We start from the raw sequence: 21,114 nt of genomic DNA on the forward strand, positions 1-21,114 counted from the left end.
ACTCTCCAATGGATCTGCAGCCTGGCCTGTGGTTTCAGTCTACAGGGAGCATGCAGTTGTCCCTATAGGCAGCCTCTCTTCCCTCCTGCAGGCCTGCAGTTGGTGGTGAGAGATGCTCAGATGGTACCAGAAGAGCTCTTCTTCCAGCTTCAGAAACCTCCGCAGCATGGCTCTCTCCTGAAGTCCACAGCAGGGTCCTCGGAGCCCATGGCCACAGGTAGCATTTTATTAGTGATTTTTATTATGTGATCTCTGTGGATCCATGCATGTTTCTACATGTGGCTGCATCCTCTCTACCTGGCCTGCTTGGGGATTTTTTTTTTTTTTTTAACACATCTACAACTAGTTTTATGTGACTCGGAGAAGAAGTAAAATGCCTGTGGGGGATAAGATAGGAGGAAAGACATTCTTGACCCAGACATCAGAATTCTTTGTCTACCACAAGTCCTCCACCCCCCATCAGACCCAGCCCATTCTAAAATCCGTGAAGCTCTTTCCTCAGCCTGCAGGTGAGATTGGCTGGTGAGCTTCCACGTCACGTGGCTTTTTCATGGAGGTTAATATGTTCTCTTAATTTCCTATGTGAATCTTTATAATGTATGTCTAAGACTCTGGTAGTTTTTAGCTCTGTTTCTTCATCCATTAACAAAGAGGATAACTTTAAAATGTTATCTAAACTGTATAACAGTGTAGTCAGTTTTTTTAAAATGGTATTTATTGTGCTTTCCTGAGTTATAAATATTGCATATTGGGTCTAAACAGTTGACTCAGCAGATAAGAGCCCTTATTGCTCTTTCAGAGCACCCAGGTTCAGTTCCCAGCACCCACACAGTGCCTCACAGCCGCCTGTAACTCCAGTTCCAGAAGATCCAATGCCCTCTTGTGACATTCCAAGGCACCAGGCACACACATGGTGCACATCCATGTGTGTAGGCAAGACACTCATACCCCTAAAGGAAATCCTAAAATCATTTTAAATACATATTGATCGTATAGAAAAGCCCAAAAACAATCAAAATCTGGATGTTTTATATACATATATATCAAAATGAATATTGTCTCTTCTAAGTGGTTATCCATGAATGCTGTATCTCACTTCCATAATCTGTAACTTTCTCAAATCCTTGAGACGGCTGCTTTTAAGAGATGTGATAATGCATTCTTCTGAATTTCCCTGGTGGGGTAAATCTTTACCCTTAAATGTGGATTAAGTTTTTTAAAGAGCAACTAATAGTGCCCGACGGCAGTGGTGCACGCCTTTAATCCCAGCCCTCCGGAGGCAGATCTCTGTGAGTTTGAGGCCAGCCTGCTCTACAGAGCGAGATCCAGGACAGGCATCAAAACTACACAGACAAACCCTGTCTCAAAAAAACAAAACAAACAAGCAAACAAAAAAAGAACAACTAATAGGCACTTGGGAGCAACAAAGGCAATTTTTTAGGGTCGTGAAAACGGAAGCCTTATGGGAGCAGGAGCGTGAAGCAGCCATTGTCCCGTTTCCTCAAGGCTGCCTTTAACCAGCGCTTCATTGTCCCGCCCCCTAGTGTTGACCTTGACCCACATTTGTGTTTGATAGATGGCATCTGAAGGCCTTTGTAAAGAGTTGATACCTGTTTTTAGGTGCAGCGCCTACCAACGTTAGTGACGTCATGCACTTAGGGCGTAGAAGGGAAATACAGAGAACAAGCAAATTCTTCAGTCTCAGCAAGGAATCTCCAAAAGATATAACTGGGAAGAACACCCCCAATACTATTTCCTCCTCTGTGTTCTGTGGATTCATGACGGCCTATGACTAAAGACATGCTTTATTTTAAAAAAAAAGTTTCATGGCCCCAAAACTTTGAACAACTTTAATATTTATGGATTAAATTTTCTAAAATTCTAATTTAACTCCGTTTTCTACAAACCTATGTGATCTTAAAACTTCCCACACTACTTGTTTTATCTATGATGATGATATGTAATAGATTAGTACCCTGAACTATGCAATTTGCACTTTTAACATCCAGGAACAACTCCCGTCCTACACTGTTCAAAATGAGGGTCTTGCACATGCTAAGCAAGTGCCCAGTCACTGAGCATTCAATTGTATTTTCACATTTTTAATTAAAAAAAAAAAACCTTAAATGCCCAAATTAAAATAATGCCTTTGATGGAGCACAGTGTACTGTCTCTTTTCTTAAGTCTTCAAGAAATGTTCAGTACCATGATTAGATTCAGAGGAACAGTCAAGAAGAATATAAGCCTATTCTTTGTTTCTCTAGAACTGGGAGTGATGACTATTCTCCCAGAGTCCAATTTTAGTTCACTGTGATTTGGAGCCTTAAGAAACAACATCCACCAAGGCTGTCACCCAGAGGCATTAGCTGCCTTGTTAAATAGCCTCTCACCTTGAGGAATGAGGAGGGACAGGCTAACCCACCCTTTCTCCAGGGAATCCTAAGTTGGGCGAGTGAACTAATTAGCTTCCCAGTCCCAGACTTCATGATTCTACGTGCACTTTGAAATCGGGAGAACAGAGGTGCTATATAAATGAGAAGTGTTATTCCCAGAAGTCACCGGCTTTACAGTTTGGGGTTGTTTTATTCTTGGAAGGTGACACTTTCACATATGACGAAGTTGAAAGAAATGCTCTGCAGTACGTACATGACGGCTCCTCTGCCTGGGAGGACAGCATGGAGATCTCAGTCACAGATGGCCTGACCGTGACAACATCAGAAGTAAAAGTGGAAGTGTCCCCGTCAGAGAACCGAGGGCCTCGGCTGGCCCCTGGTTCCTCCCTGAGCATGACTGTTGCTAGTCAACGGACGGCCGTAATCACCAGGTCAAACCTTGCCTATGTGGTGAGTTCTGACATTGACTCTCTTGCTCTCTGCACTTCTGGCTGAGCCCCCTAGGGAGCTTCACCATGGCTGGGCGCTTGGGATAGCAGGTATAAACAGTGTAAAGGCTCTTTTCTTAGCATCCCTGCTATTCTCTTTGGAGTCATCCTGCACACCCTGGCCTGGCCCGGTGTCTCAGCGGTAGACAAGTGAATGCGTATCTCTGATGAGGGCTGAGGAGGTGGCTCAGGGGCTAGAGCACTTGCTGCGTGAGTGTGAAGACGGGAGCTCAGATCTGCAGGATCCGTGTAAGAGCCATGTGGGCACGGTAGCCAGCCTGGGATCTCAGCACTCAGGAGGGAGAAATGCTCCTAGATTCGCTAGCTAGATTAGCTGAATCAGCTTGGTCTAGCAAGAGACTTTGCATCAGGTGATCAAGAAGGACACCAAGCATCATATCTGGCCTCCACAGACTTATGTACACACATGGGAACATACATAAACGTACATCTACACACGCACACAAAATGAAGAAAAAATACGATGAAAATACTGAGACCCCCAAGGGCTTGTGATTGTCAAAATGCAACAGTTCCCTTGTCATAAAAGCTCCAGGTCCATTGTTTTTGAGTGGAGAGTGCAAGAGGTCGACTGGGAATTAGGGGAAAAGAACAGTTGAGAATGTGCCTGGTCAGCCATGAAGAGTTAGTGGCTGATCCTGGCCACTTCCTGAGAGAAGGCTGACTTTCCCCAGCTTTGCTCTTACCCAGTCTAGACAGAATATGAGCCCCACCCCCTTGGTGGTGCCTCTCTGTAGATTTCCTAGGCCAGGCCATTGGCTTGCTGGCCATGCCCTACCCTAAGAGAAGGAGAGTAGTTGAGAAGAAGGGGGAGAACCAAAGAAGGGGGAATTTCCCCTGTGTCTGGCTCAAACTTGATTAAGTGATCTTGGTAATTAAACTCGTCTGCCTTCTTTGATTCTGCATCTGGGGCAAAGGATAATGAGGATAATTAATTTTATTTTGCAGTTATATATGTTGTAAAGAGATGACTACTGTCTATATAAACATAATGATGATTAGTTGTTATGCTTTGAAAGGAAGGATAATTATTTGAATGGTAATCATTCTTAGTATTGAATTTTTCCTTCACTGGCCTCAAAATTACAGTGAACAGCTTGTCCCTACCCCTCATTCGTAAACACTGTATGGTTTAGGTTATCCTTTTCACTGGGCAGTGGTGGTGCACGCCTTTAATCCCAGCACCTGAGAGGCAGAGGAAGGCAGATCTCTGTGAGTTCAAGGCCAGCCTGGTCTACAAAACAAGTTCCACAACAGCCAGAGCTACACAGAGAAAATCTATCTCAAAAAAACAAAACAACAACAAAAAAGTTTTCCTTTTCTGGGCTGAAAAATATCACTGTGAAGTCCAGTTCCAACGGTGGGCTTTAGATAAAGTGCAGCAGATTGTTTTCTCCTTTAAATTGTCTTTCCTTAAACGATAAGAAACGGAACACCACTTGATTCCTCTCGTGGGTGCACTACAGTTTCAGCAAAGTTCCAATGGTGTTTAATTGGCAGATCATTTTTTATCATATGTTATGGTCCTTTGATCCTGTGAAAGTCATACATTTGTGAAAATGTATGAATTCAGATTTAATCAATAGATCGCCAGGCTTGAAAAATGTTTGACAGACTGAAATAGCTCTCCAGGAACAGCGCCTGCCCATTAACCACACATTACAAGCTGCACATCAAAATGTGAGCTCGTTGGCAACTTGAACATTTTCAAAAATTGATTGAATGTGAATTTACCCACCAGAGCAGAAAGATTTTGGGGAACTCTTCCAGCCTGCTGGAAGTACAGCATGGCATGCGTTCTTAAAGACACAAGCAGGATACATGCAGCTGTTCTCTGAGTTGTACAGTATGGAAATTATTTTCCTGAAATATTGAAGATTTCCGTAATAGAAAAGCCATTCAAAATGGCGGTCATAAGTAGACGGAGCACAGAGATAGCCACAGCAGAGCCTCTTCGTCATTAGAGCGTGGGCACCAGGAGCAAGATGGGAGGGTGGTGGGGACTGGAGCGTGGGCACCAGGAGCAAGATGGGAGGGTGGTGGGGACTGGAGCGTGGGCACCAGGAGCAAGATGGGAGGGTGGTGGGGACTGGAGCGTGGGCACCAGGAGGATGCTAGGGTCTACCACAGCAAAAGTGGGACCATGCATGGTTCCTCTCTAAGGCTACTCATTTTTCAATCTTAGACAGGGCCTCAAACTAGGCATATAACCAAAATGAGCTTGAGCATCTGGTCATTTCCTGCTTCTACTTCCCAAGTGCTGGGATTACAGATGTGCACTGCCACACTTTCTGTATGCCACACAGCTGTATGTAGTGCTGGGGATCAGTACTTCATATGTACTAGGCAGGCACTCTGCCAAATAAACCACACACACACACACACACACACACACACACGTGCGCGCGCACACACACACGCACGCACCCAGCTTCCTTAGTATGTGTGGGTTCTGGAGTTTGAATTGATAAGTTTTAATTCAATCTTGCCTCTCCAGATAGAGTGGCCATTGGCAAGTTGTTTAAACACACTTGCCTCACTTTTCTTGTTCGTAATATGAGAAGTACAAGACTAATATTAAAATGTGAGTAGCATTTCTATATACCATCCAACAACTGAAGTAATTCAAAATATGATACGTTAAGGTTATTACATATCATGTATCTGAGAATCAATTTTAACAAAATGTGTGTAACTTCCAGGGAGAATCAAAGTTATAACCAGCTATATAGAAAGCACAAATGAATTTCCTGATAAATAGAATAAGAAGAGGAAATAAGGAGGGCAAGGGAGTCAACCATGGTGGCCCACACTTCCAACCTCAGTCCTTAGAATTCTCAGTAGGAGAATAAGAGGCTTTCACATTTAAAGTCAGCCTGGGCCACATTCTAAAAAACAAAAAAGTGTCTCCAAAATATAAAAAGGATGAAACAAAAAGAAATCCCCAAAGATTAGGAGTTTCTTTTTATACCAAAAATATTCTTTCTAGCAGTATATCAAGCCATTTTTAAAAATTCAAGCTGTCAATGGTGGTTCACATCTTTGATCCCAGCCCTCGGGAGGCAGAGGTAGGCAGATCTCTGAGTTTGAGGCCAGCCTGGTCTACAGAGCAAGTTACCGGACAGCTAGGGCCACCCAGATAAAACCAAATTAATAATAATAAAGGAAGGGAGAAACAAAATTAAGAGTGATTAAAGGGCCCAAGGGCAGGATAAAGGAAGTGCATATAATTTAATTATTTGTGTATGTGTTCCTGTGTGTTTGTGTGCGTGTGTATGTGTGTGCGAGTGTGTGGAGAGCAGAAGACAATGTTGGGTATTGCTCTTTCTCACTCCACTAGGACTCTCTGAGTCGGCTGTGCTGGCTAGCCGGTGAGCCTCAGGGACCTGCTTGTCTTCCTCCTCAGCTTTGGGATTACACACATGTGCCACCAAATCTGACTTTAACATGGGTTCTAGGGATCACAGTCAGGTCCTTATGTTTGCAGATCGACCACTTTCCCAACTAAGCTGTCTTCCCAGCCCTAAATTAATGATCTAATTCTCATGTTGAATGGTAGGTTCATGGATATATATGGGCTAAATAACTATTTATATTCACTATAGCTACATATCACATGTTAATTTATTTAGAATGAATAAAAAATGAAAATATGAATTCATCCAAAATGAACATGGTTTTTGAACAAGGAAATTATATAAGAACAGGATCTGTTTTCTTATGCATTTTGATGAGCTCATGATCTCTTGGCTGGTCTAAAGTAGTGTTTTGGTTTTTTTTTTTTAATTACAACAACGTATTTTCAGAAGAAGAAAACATAACTGGTGTCTCACATTTGAAACCCAGAAATTTTTTGAAAATTGGGGTATAATAAGATAATACCTGACATGAAATAAGCATTTCCTTGCTGGATTTGCCAGTGTTTGAGACAGATGTTTTTTATTCTAAGAATCAGGTACCCTGTCCTTGTTCTCACATCTCAGAAGAGGGTACCTGAAAGTTCTCCGTGGTCTTTTGAAGATCTGTCTCAGTGAGAACTCCCAGGAATAGGGGGTGGTAACTCTTTGGAAATCAGTGTTTTCTATTTAATCCCCCACATGGAGAAAGGAGAAGACAGTAATACTATATATTTAGAAGAAATTTCCTGAAGTCTTTCTGTTCCCTTCTGGGCTACTGTCAGGTGAGCTGAGGCGATTCTGTGATCCTGCACTGAGGATTCTAACTGTTCATTGAAAGCTGCCCTCGGGGATGGACGTGACAAGGACCCAGACCTCGCTTGCCTGGCTCACATCTCCTTTCCCATCCCTCACCAGCTGCACAGCCTAGCCAGGAAAACTTGAATTTGACAGTAAAACTATCATGCAACGTTTGATTCCATTGTTGCTGCAATAAAACAGAGTGTCCCCATTTTCACAGGCTCCTCTGAAGGAAACATGACCCAGGGAACCTCTAAAACGGCATTGCCTGCCTCCAAGACATTTCCAAAAATATTCTTGAAGACAGAGGAAACTGTTTATGAAGATGTTCTGTTCTTGCCAGTGTAGATGAACAGAAAGCTGATTTTATTTCTCAATAAACAATAGAGAGGAAGGAAATGTTCTTTGTTAAGATTGAGTATCCTAGGGAGTGAGGATCCATTGATTCAGTTCCCATAGAAGGAAATCCACAGGACCTCCTAAATTCTTCTGTTAATCCAAATTTTTGTCACATTGGTATTACTTGAAGTGAATCATTGGCTAAGCAAATTCTGTTTCACGGAGTTGTGTCATTGTAGAGTGTATTATATACTATAATGGAATTTTGCGTACTTCTAAAATACAAAGTGTTCTTAGAAATTGCAAAAGAAGCCTCCTCCTGTGTTTATAGAATGATGAACTAGATCTGGCCATCTTCTCTTCTGTACTATGCACATGTAATAAAAACAGACCCTTATGACTCTTCCAGAAACGATAAAACATCTCTTTGTTTTACTCCCTATATCATAAATGCGTTTCCCCATTGTTACTTTGAGCTGGTCTTCCAAGAAGACATTTGAAAAGGGATAAATCCTGAGCTCTTGTGGAGTTGGGGGTGGTATTGCTTTATGGTAGGGGACTGCTGCCTTTAGCATAGGGGGAAGTGAGCCCCTGTGGGTCTCTGCAAACCTGCATTCATGTCTCATATTTGCCTGATTAGGACGATTCTTCCCCTGACCCAGAGATCTGGATTCAGTTACGTTCTCTGCCCATGTATGGTGTGCTCTTAAAGACCTCAGGACCTGATGTGGAGGAGCTTTCAGAGGATTTCAATTTCACCATGGAGGATATCAACAACAAGAACATTAGGTACATAAGCGCTGCAGATTCTTTGAAAGGGTTTTTTAAGAACCGTAGTAATCAATTGGCTGTAGCTCCTTCAAAGGATGCATTGTTTCTGGTATTGTTTTATACAACAGGTCGATCCTTTTACTCAACTTGTCAGGATGACTCAACCTTTATTCTCCCGTGTCCTGTAGATACTCAGCTGGGTTTGAGACGGAAGAGCATCTGGTTATGGATGGCTTCCACTTCTCTGTCTCAGACATGGATGACAACCGTGTGGACAACCAGGTCTTTACCATCACGATCACTCCTGCCAAGAGCCCACCGCACATCATTGCTTTTGCTGACCTTATCACGGTAAACGGCTCTCCGATCAATAAACATCCAGGGCTTGGGAGAGCTAAGATCCTTGGTGATATAGCTAAAAGATTTCTGCCTAGATGGGCTGCCAAGCTCTTCCCCTAAAGTATCTGGGCGGTGATAGTGGACTGTCTGTGGCTATCATTGTAAACTTTTTTTAAAATATAGAAATAAATATATGCAAAAGCCAAATCATTATATTCGCATGAGTTAATCAGAACACACACACATACATGCATGCTAGAGAGTATATATTATATATATATAATACTAGATATTGTTTTATATATACATATATAGATATTGTTTTATATATATATAAAATACTAGATATTGTTGGCAATGGGAATAAAACAGAAGTAGAATATACCTTTGAGGATTTGAGTTGGTAACAACTAAAACATGGAAAGCTGACCTCACATGAATCAAACCGATATTTATTATTATTGACACAATTTGGAAATCCTGTATGTGAGGGGCAATGTAACACATGTCTGTCACTGAAGGTATCAGCCAGTTGCCTGTACCAGCTTTGTTACATACTAGCAGACTAGCTTTGCAGTAGGTACTTCATTCTTTCTAGCTTCCATTTCTTCCTTAAGTCTTACAATTTCTCCTACATAAAGGATTTCTCTGGTGATTAATGAAAATAGCCTGCCTCACTCCTAGCAGAGAGCCTGGTGCATAGCAGGAGATTCATAAACACTTTTCCTTCTCCTGCATCATGTATGAACAACAGTACCCAAAGCCTGGGCATTGCCTAGTTCTATCAAGTACTTTAATATTGATGAGACTCAGAATCATTTCTAGACAGTGGTGATATTCCCCACTTCCCCTTTTCTACAATTTGGGGAAATAACTTGAACCAACCTCAACCGAGAGTCCCGTTTTGTAATTTGTAATCCACCCTACACCCAGCCGAGAATTCAGAGCCAAATGCCTTGACCATTTCCATCAGGCCAGCAAAAAGCATCAAGGCCAGAATGCAGAGTTAGCACATAAAGCCAGGTCCTAAAAGAAAAGGTTAGTTCCAAGAACTGCTTATACATATACTGATTTATTTTCTTCTTTGACGTTAAGATAATCATTAACTTTCAAGTACAGCTAGTCCTTTATTCCTACATCCCAATAAATATACAATATGAGGGAATAAATGGGACTTTTATTCTGGATGGTAACGCCTGTAGGACAGTCAACCTTGGAAATGTGGAGGAGGGCTGCATCTATTATTCTCTGGTTGTACTCTGTAGAATTCTGATGCCCCAGGAAAGCCGCTATCCTGTCCTGAAACTTATTGAGATGGCTAGTTAGAACTGGCCAGAACTGCTTTATCACCAGCTCCATCACTGAATGAAGTGCCATTTTGAGAAGAGACACACAGCCGAGGTGTCTGAGTACATCTTTGAGACGTGCTGAAAGATGTGCCCGGCTTTGGCAGCGGGCACCTCCCTCATCTGCAGAGATCTGCGTCCCCACCAAAGTGGAGCTGGTGCTGGATGGTCACCCCAGGCAACAGTTTCTGGTTTGCACCCCTGCCTCTGCAGGTCTACATTCCTCATTCCTTTCTTCCTTAGGTTGATGAGGGAGGAAGAGCCCCACTCTCCCTGCACCATTTCTTTGCTACTGATGATCACGACAACCTTCAGGGCGACGCTGTCATTAAACTGAGTGCTCTGCCCAAGTATGGCTGCATCGAGAACACAGGAACAGGTAACCGTAGTGGCTTTGCTGGGGAAGTATTTGGAGTCTGGAAATGGGGGACGGGAGATATTCTAATTAAGCCTGGACGTGGAGAATGAAAGTGAGATGGACCCATTTCAAGAAAATGGAAGAAAAAAAGGTTTCTTTCATTAAAAAGAAAGAAAGAAAGAAAAAAAACGTTACTTAGCATTTTCTTTATGCCATGAGTTTTTAGGCATCAATGATATATCAATAAACAAAACAGATAACCCTCTCCACCTCCTTATTGACTTGTATCCTAGCAGAGAGAGAGGAATGAATGGGAAATAGCATGATAGCAGGTCAATAAATGCAAGGAAAACTAAAGCAGAGTAAAGGCATTTGGAGTGTGAGCTATGGGACTGAGGGGCTCATGAGTTGTATTCAGAATTGGGGGTCAAGGAAAATGAAGATTTTTGCCCCCTTCCTGTGAGGCCGCTGTAGTTCAGATAAACTGAAGCTTGCGTGTGAGCTCCTTCTGGAGATATGACATCAACTGAAGTGCATGCTGTCTGTCTTTGACACGCTCTTCAACATCCCTCCCCTCCGCCATCTGCCCTAGACCCACAGGAGGTTATCACACAAGGAGAGGCCAAAGGCGCGTGGCGTCCACAGGCCCCCTGAGACCCGCTGTGACTGGCAGCTGAGACAGCGCCTGCCGCTTTCTGAGCTGCCGTGTCTGCAGTGAGATTCCCAAGTGAACCAGTGCCAGTGCCAGGCTCTAATTGGCACACAGCTAGCAGCTCCCGCAGACAGACCACTGACTGCAGGTGTCTGTGTCCAGCACGGTGCCTGCCACTTGAGCCTGATAATCGGAAACTCATTTAGAATCGTTAGGTTTTCCTATCAACAGTCTCGGATCTTTTCCCTCTCTCCTCTTTCCATGTGTGTGTGCAGATTGGTTCATTGCATAATTAAGCTCCTTTCAACAAATGTTGGTGCTAGATACAATGTTAACATGAAGGACATTGACCCTGCCTGGAGTGGGGGACAGATAGACTGATGGATTACATGATGAAGGACAGAAAAAGGAACAGAGCATTGAGGGCATAGAACAAAGCAGTTGCTTCTGCCTGAGAAGGCGAAAAAGCTCCAGGGTCAGAGAGAGTTGCTCTGGGCAAAGGAAAAATGGCATCTCCTGCAGAGACAAGTGCAGGGGTGAGGTGGGAGATCTTGAAAGGCCATTGCCCCTTACTGCCTCCTCTCTCCATGCAGTTTCTTTCCCCGGGAGCCCCTGTAACACAGTTTGACATTTACCTGAAGCACCTGAGGTAGCAGATAGGCCACACTGGGGAGTGGAAGTCAAATTCTGGCAAGTCTCAGCCGCTCTGGAAAGTGATTCTCTAACTTTCATGTGTGTGAGCATCATCTGAAGGGGTTGTGAAAACACAGTGTCTTGGGCAGAGCCCCAGAATTCCTGTTGAAGAGGTTGGTGTGGCCCATGAACTAACACTTTTTGTCACCCCATGTGGACATCATGGCTGCGGGTACTAGGACCACTAAGAGATTCCTTCTCTAGTGGCGTGGGCGTGAACCCAAGGGGAAGGGAAGATACTCAAGGGTATGAACTAACTGCCCAGATCACATCAACTGCCCTTTCCTCTGTGGAGGAAGCCCAGAGCTTCAGCTTGGAACCAAGTATTTTGTTTGCTGATGAAACTAGCTACCAAAATTTAATTCCAGCTAAATTGGAATATATTTTTAAATCTGGGAAAAGCAGCTTTTACTCTTTACCAAGCGGGGGGAAGGCAGAGCGATTACAGTGTTGGATGTGAAACCCAATGGCATAGAATCTAGATTCGTCCGGGACTGGCCTGATTGGGGCAAGGCCCACTGAGGTGCTCCGGGGACATCTCTGTTCCAGTGCTGAGGAAAGCGGGTGTCCAAGGTGACAGCCACACTCATCAGGGGCTGTTTAATTTGTACCTCAGACATTCTGCTGAGGAAGGCAGGGAACGCACATCAGTGATGTCCAGCAAAAACAGAAAGTGCAGTTTTAAAACTTGGGGAAAATTGGTGCTTAAGGCTTCAGTGTCTTGTTCCCTTGATGGCCAACTAACTCTCTGAAAATTTTAAAACAAGCCTTATTTTTATTCTGTATATTTTGAGGTATCATTTACTGAGGCTTTTCTTGACCCAGATAACAAAGCCAAACTTCCCAGCTTATAATGATCAATGAAAAGAGAAAGTAAAACTTGGAGACGTTCTCAGCAGTTTGTTCCGGAAACCCTCATCTCTGTGTCCCGGGGATTGCTGGGTCACTGGCTGCCTAGGTCTCTCTCAGCTTCAATTTTCTTTCTCTATTTTCAAACGAGTTGTGTAAAACAAACCAACAAAAGACATTTTCGGTCTTAGTCTTTGCACTGGGGTACCAACAAATGGCACTGTCTAGAGTCAGGAAGTTACTGGCCTTTTTAGAATCTGTTGTTTGCACAGTGTCCTAGAGAAGGGAGAAGAAGCCGTTTTTGTTTCCATATGGACCACCTCTGCTTTGGAGATGTGTAGGCACAGTTTCTTTTTCTCCACTCTAGAAGACTATGGTAGCAAGTTAAAAACCAATCAATTAGAAGGACCTGGCTAGAACCAAGGACAGGCCAAGCCGCCCATCGCTTAGACGTTACTTACTCTTCCCCTGGGCTTTTTGCAGCCTTCATTGTTGGGTGAGAAGAGAGGGCAGGAAGCAGCAAAGCACGGACTTTGAAAGGTGCCACACGAGCATCTTACTCTCCAAATGCACCCCTGTTGGTCAGCTTCTAGTTGCTGTAACACACACCCGAGATAAGTCAACTTCTAGAGACAAGGTTTGCTTTACTCCTGAGATCAGTGGTAGCAGCCCATGGTCAGCTGGACCCTTGCTGTGGTGATTCATCATAGCAGGAATGGGATGGAAGAACAAAGCTCTCTCCTTAAGTCCAGGATGTAAACAAAGAGAGAATTGGTGGACGGTCCTAGTCTCCCCGTCAAGGGCCCCTAGTGAGTCTAAGACTCCCACTTAATTCCATCTCCTAAAGGTTTTGCACCACAGGCTGGAGACTAACACATGGTCTTTGGGCGTAGCAGCTCTTCATCCCTGAAATGGACCTGAACACTTCCATGTCTGAACAGTACCTGAGTGCCATGGCTTCTAAATGGTCTCTGGGCACTCAGTAGCCCTGGCATGCTATCCTATGGGCTGGGTTCTTACCGGTGTATAGGTTCCTTCAAGAAACTGGGAGATCAGCCCTGGAACATGGGAGAGAGTGTTGCAGAACGATGTCTTCTGGACAAGTCACGGCAGTTGTTCCCATGAACCCACAGCAGCAGTGGCTGCCTTCACAAGCCCTCCACCACTCTAAGAGGAGCAAAGGTTGTGAGGGTGTGGGATGAGTCACATTCCCAGGGGTATATTTACTGGTACACTGTCCCTTACTCAAACAGCAACCCTAATTAAATGCGGTCTTGCTCCCTCCCTCTCTCTTTACAAAAACAAAACAAAATAAAACTATATGCTAAGTAGGGGGAAACTTGAGAAGAAGGAATTTGGTTCCAGGGGGAAGGATAAGAGGGATCATGAGAGAACTTTGATCAAAGATTATACATACATACGTACATACATACATACATACATACATACATATACATACACATATATGTATATACATACATAAAGGCACACATGAAATCATTAATGACTAAAGTTTAAAACAAGAAGCTTGGAAGTCAAATGGAAATGTGCTGGAGGAGAGGTTCTAAACAGAATGGGCCATAGTTTACTTTTTCTTATGTAGAGTGATTGTTAACACTTGAAAGATACACCAGAGTGGTGGGGTTTTGAAACTGCTGAAGTTTACATTAGAACGCTGGCTATTAACACAACATTTATTCCCCAGTTTGTGGTATAAATGATTAGAAAGAAACCAGCCACAGATTCTGTGCTATGTAAAAGTAAACAACTGACTGGTTCCAGATACATCTCACCTGATTCCCTGTAGAGACAGCAGGACTGGTATATCCATTTATAGCTGGAGAATGGTCTTGGAGACACTATCCACCCTAAGCCTTCCAGTTTCTGGGCTTCAGCTATGTCCTGTCTCTGTCCACAGTCACACTTTTATCACATGTTAATAACGATGTCTTCTTTTCTAAAGCAGTCCCATGTTCAGGCACTCGAACAGAGGTAAATGTTTTCTCTTGATATTATGCAGGGGATCGCTTTGGCCCAGGAGCTACCAGTGACCTAGAGGCATCATTCCCTATTCAAGATGTCCTGGAAAACTACATTTACTACTTTCAGAGTGTTCATGAAAGCATCGAGCCGACCCATGATGTGTTTAGTTTTTATGTGAGTGACGGAAGCAGTCGCTCTGAAATTTACAGCATCAATATCACCATTGAGGTAAAGACTATAGATGCTGGAGATTAAGCCTTCAGCCATACAATATCCTACTCTTAAAAGAGCTATCTTTAAACCATGTGATATTACAGTCTTGATCAAGTTGTCCTTATATCAACTCACAAGTAAGGGGTTGGATGTGACCTTCAACTTTAAATATCAATTTTAACACATAACCTTGACCTTCTGGAAACGTGTGAAACCATAGTTGGCATTTGGGGAAGGTCAGAGTTGGAAATCTGGATTTCTATTTTAGGAGAAAATGTATTTGTTCTGGGTAAAACAGTTTGGAGGAGTCAGGGAAGCCATACCATTCCTGTATTTACATGAAAACTAACATATGCCCATTTTTCTCTGATATTCTCACATGTGGATCTGCATACATTCTTGCCTTTTAAAAAATTCATTTATTCATTTAACTATAACATCAAAGAAATTTGGTCCCCAATCCGGCACTTATTTTCATTTGAGAAACTCTTATGATAGTCTTGCTTTATGATATCAAGGAGAGGGAGAAAGATAAAAAATCTCAGCATGGAATACCCTGTGCCTTGGGAAAATAAAATGTGTGGCACTTTCAGCAACTATAAGGTCCAGGGGTGAAGGAGCCCTGGGAGGCAGCACAAGACACTTTGCTTCCCAGGGTCCTGACCTTCTGTAGCTACTGTGGTATGTTTAGAGACGTCTAAGACCATCTGAACTGAAATAGCTTTTGATCCTCAACTAGACTTGAATTTCTAAATTATACGTCCATCATTTAAGTCTAGAAAAATATGTTCCTCTGTACCTCTGGAAAACATCTTAGAAACTGTTTATAGAATGCCCATCAGCCTCCTTGCAGAGCGACCTTTTGCTGATGTGACTTTTTATTTTTCACTAATATTTTGACTAGGAGGTACACACAGTGCCACATTAAATGCTGTTTGGCTAGCGGGAGTTGTTGCAGGAATGATCCGTTCTCTCCTAATGGGTGTTTCCTTTCTTCTTAAACTAATATCTATGTGAGACCAAGTATTTTATACTTCAACCAGAGAAAGAATGATGAGCCTCCCAGGATGACCTTGTGGCCCCTCAGAGTACAGCTGAGCTCAGGAGCAGTGATTAGCAATTCTTCCTTGAGCCTACAAGACCTAGACACTCCAGATAACGAGCTGATTTTCGTATTGATGAAAACGCCTGACCACGGTAAGACACAAGCCCCAGTGGAAAGTGGCTGCTTAATTGAGGTGCCTGATGGGTGGTGAGCATGAGCCTGTAGACTGGTTCATTATTCCTTTTTCCTTTCCTACTTGCAGCCCATTCTTTACATCCAGATATAATCAGATTCCCGGCTAGCCAAGAGTCTTTGGAATTGCGGTAGATGCTATTTTAAAAGCCTGCATGCTAAGTAATTGGTATCTCTGAAATTTCACTTTAGCTTTTTTCTTGCTCTCCTTTATAATCTCAAGCAAAACAGGTTTCAGTGTTTACATCTTCTTCTCAGGGTGGACATCATCATTTCACCGCCGAGGCTGCCTCATATAGCCTGACAGCATGTTAGAAGTCTCTCACGAACTTGTTCCCTTTGCGACAGGAGCAGTCTCTAATTCAAAGCAAATTTAGAAACTACCATGGGGACCCTCCACCCCCTCCTCTAAATGCCCAAGTATTACCTAAAGCTGTGTGTCATCACTCGGAACACAAGTGGGACTTTCAAAGACTAAATTGCTGCTGTTACCACAGGGTTAATAATGGAAGAGCCTCCTGCCATTGCAATTCAGCTTGCCTTCATTCACTTCCACTTTCTTTGATGAAGCATTTTTAACTGTGCCCTTGTGGAGGATGTGACCCCTTAAAAAAAAAAACCAAGCATGCTTACTGTCTTCCTGAATTTAAAAGGAATTTAAAACATATACCCTCGATCTGCATATTGTGAGCAGAAGACAGAGTGGAGGGCTGTTTTCACTTCGCAGAAGGGAAAATGAAGTACAGATCATGAAGTGAGTTTGAATCCGGGGACAGAGATGTGACTTCTAAGCCGCTATATTGTGGCATCCATCCGTGTCTCCTTAGGCGATTTTTAACCACAAGAGTGGAACTCTGTCTTTTTTATTTATATACGAGACCACAGGGCACAGCTTGTACTTACATGTAAAATGCTAAATGTTGGCGCCTAAAGTCTCTGAGCACTTCACGTTCTACACGGGCTCATGCTAGTTGGCAAAATCGGACTGTGCTCTGATTATTTCAGTAGATAAAACCATGGTTCCCTTCCTCTCTTGCCTCTGCAGGCCACCTACTCCGGAGGCCCACTGCTTCTGACCCGCTAGAGAACGGGACGGTTTTAGACGAAGGTTCCTCCTTCACCTACCAGGATGTCCTGGCGGGACTGGTCGGGTTCTTACCTGGTGATGATGATATGGCAGTAGATGAGTTTCGGTTCTCTCTCACTGATGGCCTCCATGTAGACACGGGGAGGATGGAGATCTACATAGAACTGCCTACAAGCGAGACCCCCCACTTGGTGATCAACAGAGGACTCCAGGTCGCAGCAGGTGTGTGAGCCCAACTTTCTGTCACCATGAGACACATCTACGGGAAACATTTTAACAGGATGCACCTTTCTTTGGGTTCATGATATCATAGGTTTCAGTTCCTCGTTGGCTGCCTCCAGTGTTTTCTGTGCTAAGGAAGAACATCATGGCAGAATCAGGTGTGGTAGATCAGAGCTGCTCACCTCATGAGAAGCAGGAAGTAGAAATGGACTGGGAACCAGAGCAGTATCTAGCTGCCGAGGCCATACCCCAATGACCTGCTCTCCCAGCTAGGCCCTACCCCTAACGTTAAAAAAAAAAAAAATGGCATCAGCTAGGGACAGCTTCAACACATGAGCCTGTAGAGAACATTCCATATTCAAACTATAGCGCTTCCTACAGAAGTGGAGAGTAGCCTCATTTTTCCATACTTATTTATTTTTTAGCCCATGTAGGCAGTACCTTCTGTGGGTGAATCTTAGGGGAGCTAGTCGACATTTAAGGAAAGTAGAGTTTTGGGAAATTGCTGTTTAGGAACATTGAGTTGTGAATAAAACATGAGCAGATGAAATTCTCTGGACAAGACACCTCTGTCTGTGAACTTGAGAACATTTTATGAAGTGTGTACCATATTTTCAGTATCCGGTGCAGCTCAGACACAGGTCTCCTGCAGCAGAGCCTCTGTCCTGCTAGTGTCTTGGAGACCAACAACAAAGGAATTCTGGCAAGACTTCCAAGATGTTTACATTTATTTATTTATTTATTTATTTATTTATTTATTTATTTATTTATTTATTTATTTTTATTTTGCAATACAATGCAGTTCTACATATCAACCACGGATTCCCCTGTTCTCCCCACTCTCGCCCCCCTCACCTTCCTCCCAGCCCACCCCCCATTCCCACCTCCTCCAGGGCAAAGCCTCCCCCGCGGACTGGACTCAGTCCAGGCAGGTCCAGTCCCCTCCTCCCAGGCCAAGCCAAGCGACCCTGCATAGGCCCCAGGTTTCAAACAGCCAACTCATGCAATGAGCACAGGACCCAGTCCCACTGCCTGGATGCCTCCCAAACAGATCAAGCCAATCAACTGTCTCACCCATTCAGAGGGCCTGATCCAGTTGGGGACCCCTCAGCCATTGGTTCATAGTTCATGTGTTTCCATTCGTTTGGCTATTTGTCCCTGTGCTTTATCCAACCTTGGTCTCAACAATTCTCGCTCATATAAACCCTCCTCTTTCTTGCTAATTGGACTCCCAGAGCTCCACCCGGGGCCTAGCCATGGATCTCTGCATCCAGATCCCTCAGTCGTTGGATGGGGTTTCTAGCACGACAATTAGGGTATTTGGCCATCCCATCACCAGAGTAGGTCAGTTCGGGCTGTCTCTTGACCATTGCCAGCAGTCTGTTGTGGGGGTATCTTAAAAAAAATTAAAAAGGCATCGGAGAGCAGTTTAGAGGCTACCAGGAATTACAAGATGATGCAAATAACTGCAAACCTTTCTAGCATCCAATTGTTATACTTTTGCCATGTTTTAGCAGCATTGAAAGGGCAATGACATGCATTGGACTGGAACATTCTATACAGTAGGAAATCAACAGGGAAGGGGCCTTTGGCTAGAGTCTTGGTGCACTGGGATTCTGTAGTTTATCTAGTCTTAGTTCCACATACATTTTGTATTGAAAAGTCAATATATGGTATAAATAAAATTGGCAATTTTGAGAATTACCAAAGCTACCAGAAATTGGCATTTTGCTACTTACAAGCGAAGTGGACTGTTACTGTTTTATGGACTCTAGGAGAAGATGTGATTTTTTTTTCCACCAAAGAAAAAGTACTGAGTTGCTTACAGCATGGCAGGCAGCATGGGAATCAGGAAGTTCAAATCACTTCCCTCTTTCCTCTCAGACCCGAGGAGTGTTGCAGAGGGACCACTGGGGTGATGTCACATGTACTGGGATACTTGACACAAGAGGAACATTGAGCTTGGGGATATTCCATATTCTAGCAAACACTGAGCAAGTTTGATCTTTGTCCAAAGGAAGACATTCCTTTTCCCCTCAAGGTTACTGAGGGGTGCTCTGGGTAGAATGCTAAAGGCCGTGCATTCTTGATTGAAGATAGACTGCCACTCCAAACACTAGAAAACTCGTGTTTACTAGTATTTGCTCTTTTTAAGATGAGAAAGTAGCTGGGCAGGAAGCAAAGGGCAAGACTTTGAGAAATGTTTTATGACAGCGTCTTACCTTTGTCTCCAGTCTCTGCACAGCCCCTCAACCTGACCCATCAGCTTAGTTTACCTTCTGACTTGAGAAACACTCATTTTGACTATTTCATCCGAGATGACAATGAGATATGTTTATGAGACTAATTACAACTGGTGTCTTCTGATTTTGTCATTCTAAAGGCAGCAAATAAATTAAATTAAAGCAGATTTCTTATCCCAAAATCTAGAAGTTATTTGCATCATAGAAGCAGTTGTTATTACCAGGTTCTAACTGGCAGGTACTACAAGAACAAGCATCAGAGAGAGGAAAAGTGGACATGAGCAAAGGGCATAGTTCTGAATGGTTTTATTAGGGAAATCAGAGTTTATTCAGCTGGAAACAGAGACAGGCAAATGCTTAGTACCTGGGCCCAAGTAATGTGTGATTTAAAAAAAAGTCATTTGGCATCCTATTTGAAGGAATTGATGTGGAATGACCTTCTCTCTTCCATTCTTTCCCAGGGTCTGTAGCACGCATCACAGAGCAGCACTTGAAAGTGACAGATGCTGAGTCAGATGACCGTCAGGTTATATTCATCATGAAGGAAGACCCTGGCGCAGGCCACCTGCAGATGGCAAAGCCTGACTACCCGGAGCAAATCTCTGTTAGAGGCCCCATCCGCAGCTTCACCCAGGCAGACATTAGCCAAGGTCAGCCTGTTCCCCCACCTGTCCAGGTTCCCTCTGCTCTGTCCAATATAATAAAGTGGGGGTTAAGGGCCTGGCAGCTTGCGGCAGGAGCCCATGCATTCTTTGTTTTCAATACAAGCTGAGTTATAGCTTCATTTTTTCTTGGTCTCACTTTTCTTTTGTTTAAAAAAAAGAGAGAACTACTTTTCTAGGCAAAAAATGTATTTTCTGAGAAATTTGAGGCTATAATAAGGGGGAAAATGTCATTTTTGTCTTGCTGTGTTGCTAAAAGGTATGTGTGTGGGAGCAAAAGAAAAAAGAAGCGAGTTGATATGGATTATGGTGAAAATTATGCCTTCCTTAGGTGAGCAATTTATATCTCTTCCTGGCTCCCCAAAGAGCACAAGTTAATGAACTAAGCAAAATGGAAGGGCATAAATCGGAGCTGCCTGGGGGAGATTACGCGGCTCATCCCGCCTTCAGGAAATGCTGATGTAATGCAAAGGCATAAGTGTTAAATGCTACATAGTTACTGTACAGTGCTTTCAGGGGTAGAAAAGAAAAAAACATCCAAAGCCACGTGACCCTGTGCAGTTCCTTTTAGAGGTAGAAGTATGCCCCCAAGGAGCAGAAAGATGGGCTCTGTCGTATACTGACACCTAAAACAGAGCAGCTGGATGCTCACTGGACCTGTGGGTCAGTGAAGAGGTACAGTGAGCAACAGGATAATAGTAGTTATTTAATTACTGCATGCCCCCAGGTCTCCTTGTGAAAAATGAGACCAAGCAGCTCTTCCCAGGGTTTGGTTTATTTACATTGATGGATCCATGCAAATGACATGAGTTGACAAAATGGGACTCACTGTCCTTCTTCCTTTGTGGAGATTGTGTGCCAGCATATCTGTGTGTTGGATGTAGCCCATGGTCCTCCATGTACTTACTGGGCCGTGGGGAGTGAAGGGTTCCTGGAGAGGAGAACTTCAGGCCTGTACTCTCTTGCCTTGTGATGCAGATACATTGGGGGCTCGCTCCGAATGATGTGGGTGTGGTCAGTAC

The 21,114-nt window shown here is 43.6% G+C and overlaps 1 protein-coding gene across 1 annotated transcript in view; it reads left to right on the forward strand.

Moving 5' to 3' along the window:
* Positions 1-21,114, forward strand: part of Fras1 (Fraser extracellular matrix complex subunit 1) — a 353,235-nt gene that overhangs the window by 257,516 nt on the left and 74,605 nt on the right. Inside the window, exons 36-44 of the mRNA XM_059274782.1 lie at positions 92-217; positions 2,596-2,843; positions 8,078-8,226; positions 8,397-8,559; positions 10,137-10,272; positions 14,466-14,656; positions 15,685-15,838; positions 16,924-17,187; positions 19,892-20,080. Coding sequence (XP_059130765.1) covers positions 92-217; positions 2,596-2,843; positions 8,078-8,226; positions 8,397-8,559; positions 10,137-10,272; positions 14,466-14,656; positions 15,685-15,838; positions 16,924-17,187; positions 19,892-20,080 — 1,620 coding nt within the window. The remainder of the gene's footprint in view (positions 1-91; positions 218-2,595; positions 2,844-8,077; positions 8,227-8,396; positions 8,560-10,136; positions 10,273-14,465; positions 14,657-15,684; positions 15,839-16,923; positions 17,188-19,891; positions 20,081-21,114) is intronic.

This window comes from Peromyscus eremicus, chromosome 10, assembly GCF_949786415.1.
Source record: "Peromyscus eremicus chromosome 10, PerEre_H2_v1, whole genome shotgun sequence".
NCBI classification, from domain to species: Eukaryota; Metazoa; Chordata; class Mammalia; order Rodentia; family Cricetidae; genus Peromyscus; species Peromyscus eremicus.